Here is a 4778-nt window from a genome sequence, read left to right as displayed (position 1 = left end):
CGGGAGTTGAACTCCCGTGAAGTTTAAAAATATACTAAACTTCTTGGGAGTTGAACTCCCGTGGAGTTTCGAAAAAATTTTCACAGAAACCGACCTGCTTTCAGCGACAGGGCTAAAACCAGGTCGGTTTTTAAAAATATCTTGGAAACATGCCGTTTTTTGCAATTAAATGTTCAAATGGGTCTCTTTTGAAAAATTGTCCTTAAATGTCAATTTGACTATGGCTTTTGGTTGCACCAAGAATTTCAATCTCCATCAACCTACATGGAGCCTATTTACAGGTAGTCCTATTATCTGCAGAAACCAAAACACGATACCATTTCAGCAAATGAAGGCAAGCTCAAGTTCTGGGAGGTTCCAAGTTGGAAAACTGGTTGAACTTAAAAGAGGTGCCAGTTCACAAACATAACTCCTTTTGTAGCTTCAGCAGTGACTTCATCTTACTACTACGTAGAGACAATAGACACCACGTGAACCCTGCAGCCAAGTGATAAGGTCCTGACCAAAATATCCATTGCAGCGGTCACTAACAGATTCCACAGATATATATATGTATCACAAGGATTAACAAAATGTTTTCACTCGTCTCCATAGAGAGAGAGAGAGAGAGAGGATGGCCAGTTTATCAGAAACCATCTCCAAGCTCTTCATCCCCATCCCCACTAGAGATCTCGGATTCAGACCACATCATCGGAGATTTACATCCTTACCCTCACATTTCAAAGTTCAAGCTGTCTCTTCTCCTTCCTCAAGTAAAGATAATCATGTTCCGGTACAAACAGCTAGCCAGTTAATTCATACAAAGATTAAAGGTCATGTATTCAGGACTAGCAGTTTTTACAATCAAGGGTGTGAATTTTTGCGCAGAACCTCAAGAAAAATACGAAAAAGCCTCCAAGAGCACCGCGCCGTCTGATAACCATCTCAACATCCAGCGGGAGATTTCACGGGCAGTGGAGCTGCGACTACGTATTATCGTTGAGGGAGCTTCAGTTGGCAGATCTCGCTGAAGACGGACAGAAGGATGCAGAGGTCTTTGTTAGTCTTAGCGTTCAGAAGGTAAATAATCTTTCACAACTTAATTCAAGGACTGGTAAGGGCCAGATTTTACTAATTTTAAAAGAAAGAATGTACATTCAAGTTTAACATACGATCATCCAACAGATTGTGAAAGAAAGCAATAACGGAAGTCAAACTACTCAAATAGCAGGGTTTTCACAAATGATTTAAGTCAATAAATATTCAATTAGGCATAAACGAAGCAGTACCATGACGAGAAAAGAAAATGGATTGACTATCAAATTATCAAGGTCGATAAAGAGGCCCATAATCATATACCATTCCGGTTTCCTTGTTTTTTCTATCACAATACCATCTTTAGACCAATTAACTCCATGCACGTCTATATTTTCATGGCCTAACAGCAGGCGATTCTTCTCCAATACGAAACGAAAAATGAGTTGCTCGCGAGAGCTTACCAAACTTTGAAAGAAATAATATTAAGATGTTAATAGAACCATCCAAGAATGCCAAAATTAAACCTGGAAGTAATCATTTTTTGGAACCGTAGTCAAAGTTCACATGGATCTGATCTGTGGTCTGACCAAGAATTCTGTGATGCGCGTCTCACATGTTGATCACTCTTTGATCTTTCCCCAAATAAAGGATTCCTTTCTACTGACAAAATTGCACGGACAAAAGTTTAAAACTGAACCAACAAATAAGCGACTCACTAAATGGTTAACGTCAATACTTCATAGGATGTGGCTAGAAATGGCAAGAAGAAGGTCTAACTTCTTAATTCTATACTTTCTGTTATCCTCCCAAGAAATAAACCACCCTAAGCAAGCTAACCTTGAAAATTTTCTTTTCTCCCAGCATTCTGGCTTCGGATTTTCTGTAGATGGGAGAATCATCACATCCATCAGCCGGAAATGCAGTTGCTGCCTTTCATCATACTGTACAGAGGTAATTGCTAACCATTTGCAACTTGCAAGGATGATATCCGCCATAAGGTTTACAAAAAGAAAATTATAGAGAAACATACCATTTCAACATTATTACCTGATGGCAACTCCTATTGTAGAGAAACATACATCTCGAACATGCTTAGCATCGTAACGCAACATAGAAGCTTATACTACTAGAAACTCATTCCAAAATAAGGTCAAGTTTATGTTTCTTCACTTCTATGCTTAGTACTTTTTAACATTCTTATTAGTCTTTTTTTTCCTTGGAAGGCAAGAGATTGCTAGATCATATTCGTGATCGCAAGCTAGCCTAACTATAGATGCCTCGCAAGGGGGGGAACATGTAAGTCCCTGATAAATTAGTGCAAAAGAAATGCCATCACGTCATCACAAGTTCTTGATTTTACAAGATATCTCAAAAAGACAAATGACATTTTGTACCAAAATAAAGGTTTTCCATAATCATCTATTAAAAGATAATAATATGTAGTGATTCCTTAATCAATCCAGCCAATGTTCTACTCTTGCTTTAGAAGAACTTCAAATTTTCTTATTTCAGAATTATTTTGCTAATTTTTGCAGATTGATACTACCTTCGATGTTTGGGTTCTACCTTCAAGCAAGAGCAGTGAGACCCAGCTGCCCGAAATTGGAGGAAGCGATCCATCATTAAGTTCCTCGACCCTCTCTCTCCTCTCTTTGTCAAGCACATACACAGTCTAAAAAAGTTTATTTAACAGGTGGTCTACGTGCAACCTGGATCAGAGGCGGACCTTGATTCCTTAGTCCAAGATACAATACGACTAACAGCTTCGGGGAAGGTACGAAAACCCCACCTCCCTTGTTTTGCATGCTTGTGCAATTTGCACGCAATGATAAAAAGATACATTTGCGATTTGATTACCGATAACAAATTTCTGGCACAGGATACATGCTCTGAGGCATGTGAGAAGTCTGCAGTCATATGGCAATGTAAGAGATTTTAATATACCCGCGCGCAATCTATACATTTAATTTAGTTACGTCCTGTATTTTGGGAAGCATGACCAGATCTATCCACAGAGCTGGGGTTTTCCATGTCATTAGCATTCTTTTTGACTGCGCAGATACGGACAAATTTTCAAAACCGACCCTTTTGGGTTTTTAATTGCAAAAAACGACCGGTTTTGAAAATATTTACAAAAACCGACCTATTTAGCTGAAAACAGGTCGGTTTTTTTAAATTTTTTTGGGAAACTTCACGGGAGTTGAACTCCCGTGAAGTTTTTCTCATAACAAAACTTCACGGGAGTTGAACTCCCGTGAAGTTTGGAAGAAAAAATTTCAAAAACCGACCCAGTTTCAACCAACTGGGTCGGTTTTTATAAATAAAACTGAAATAGGTCGTTTTTTGCAATTAAAAATCCAAAGGGATCGGTTTTGAAAATTTGTCCGCGCAGATACTGATAGTAAAAGAAGTTACGACAAGAGGTGGTCTAGACTTCTCGAGATAAAGAATGCGATGTGAAGATTGGCTCAGTTTAGTTCGTAGAAGGCTGTCTATGCCAATTGTCCAGAACAAGTCGATCTCAGACAAGGGTGTCCTAAAGATCGAACATCTGTATCCAAGACTTCGGCCGAACTCGCTGTCGATAAAAAACGAAGGTCCAAAGAGATTGGGTGATAAAGAAGATAGTCTGTTGATGTTCCAGAATTTCAGCCTCACAACAGACTGATATTTCACGTGAAGAAGTGAAGGACGACATTAGCAGGCATAGAAAAAAAGTATATAATGAGAGGAGAATAGAAGTTTGTGGCGTATTGTATTTATCAACAGCTGTTTTGATGAACCCATGCGTGTTGTAATATTATGAGTCGGTCGCACCTGAGGTGCAAGTATTATAAGACAGAACATGACCGTGGCATATGGATTTGATCAGTGATTCCACAAACTACAAGTTTTTAGAGAGAGATTTCCCATTTGGTTATATTAGCGTAATCATAGGGTCAAACTGATAGCATTGATTTAGGATCTGAGAGCATTGATTTAGGGTCTGATAGCATTGACCTTCATTATTTATAGTTATCATTAATTAGAGGATTGTAATTAGCATTGATTTAGGATCTAATGTAATCCCTTGTACTCTATTTATACGCTCCTATTGTGAATGAGAAAATTAACAATTCATTCAATCTCCTTCATTTATAATAAGGAAGGTCAATGCTATCAGATCCTAAATCAATGCTATCAGTTTGACCTTATGATTACGCTAATAGGTTATTAGTTGTGGGTGGATGACTAAGAGCCACCTCCATGATTACTTTGGCCATCCCCCCATCAAAAAGCATGTGATCAGAAGGCAGATTGTAACAATTTGCCAGTACTTTCCTCATCATAGTCAATCTGACTACAATCCCAAATTAGTGCCAAAGTACATAAAGCGGACTTCAAAATGGGAGAGTTTTGTCATAAATGCAGCACGTTCTTCAAAAGGGGATGGAGGAGAAAATAAATATAAAACAAAATCCGTAATTATAAAAAAAACCATGGGGGCAGTTCCAATGCATAAGAGAATCCCAAAATAGGGATGTAGAATATTTTTATTTTTGTAATAAATGCGGGATTCTTCAAAATTGAGAAGCTGTTGGAGTTGGAGCAAAAATAATTTGGAGAATATGACTTTTGTTTCCCCATTTTGGAGAAAATTTTGGGAAAACTGTTAGAGATGTTCTTAGTAGCTAATTAAGCGATGTTATGATGAAGGAAGAAGTATCTCGGCCCCTTTTTTCTTCAGCTGCTGAGGGAACAGCCCATGTGTCCCACACTTT

The 4778-nt window shown here is 38.3% G+C and overlaps 1 protein-coding gene across 3 annotated transcripts; it reads left to right on the top strand.

The window, feature by feature from the left end:
- On the top strand, positions 575 to 3920 carry LOC109837418. 3 transcript variants are annotated; one of them, XM_020405654.1, is made up of 8 exons: positions 575 to 772; positions 868 to 1059; positions 1879 to 1968; positions 2553 to 2639; positions 2711 to 2791; positions 2897 to 2942; positions 3057 to 3076; positions 3410 to 3920. In XM_020405654.1, exons 1-8 carry the CDS (start codon positions 614 to 616, stop codon positions 3461 to 3463), a joined length of 729 nt encoding a protein of 242 aa, XP_020261243.1. In that variant the 5' UTR covers positions 575 to 613; the 3' UTR covers positions 3464 to 3920. The 3 variants fall into 3 exon arrangements, with proteins under 3 accessions (XP_020261243.1, XP_020261245.1, XP_020261244.1); XM_020405656.1 differs by having other exon boundaries at positions 3033 to 3076; positions 3410 to 3453; XM_020405655.1 differs by lacking the exon at positions 3057 to 3076 and having other exon boundaries at positions 576 to 772.

The sequence above is a fragment of the Asparagus officinalis genome, chromosome 4 (genome assembly GCF_001876935.1).
Source record: "Asparagus officinalis chromosome 4, Aspof.V1, whole genome shotgun sequence".
In the NCBI taxonomy this organism is placed as follows: Eukaryota; Viridiplantae; Streptophyta; class Magnoliopsida; order Asparagales; family Asparagaceae; genus Asparagus; species Asparagus officinalis.
Note: the sequence above shows the minus strand (reverse complement) of the source record. Positions and strands in the feature narration are given on the sequence as shown.

Coding starts and splice junctions, on each gene's coding strand:
- LOC109837418 (XM_020405654.1), top strand. CDS start 614: ATGGCCAGTTTATCAGAAACCATCTCCAAGCTCTTCATCCCCATCCCC. Junction 1,969..2,552: donor TTTCATCATACTGTACAGAG/GTAATTGCTAAC, acceptor TAATTTTTGCAG/ATTGATACTACCTTCGATGT. Junction 2,640..2,710: donor TTGGAGGAAGCGATCCATCA/TTAAGTTCCTCG, acceptor TTTATTTAACAG/GTGGTCTACGTGCAACCTGG.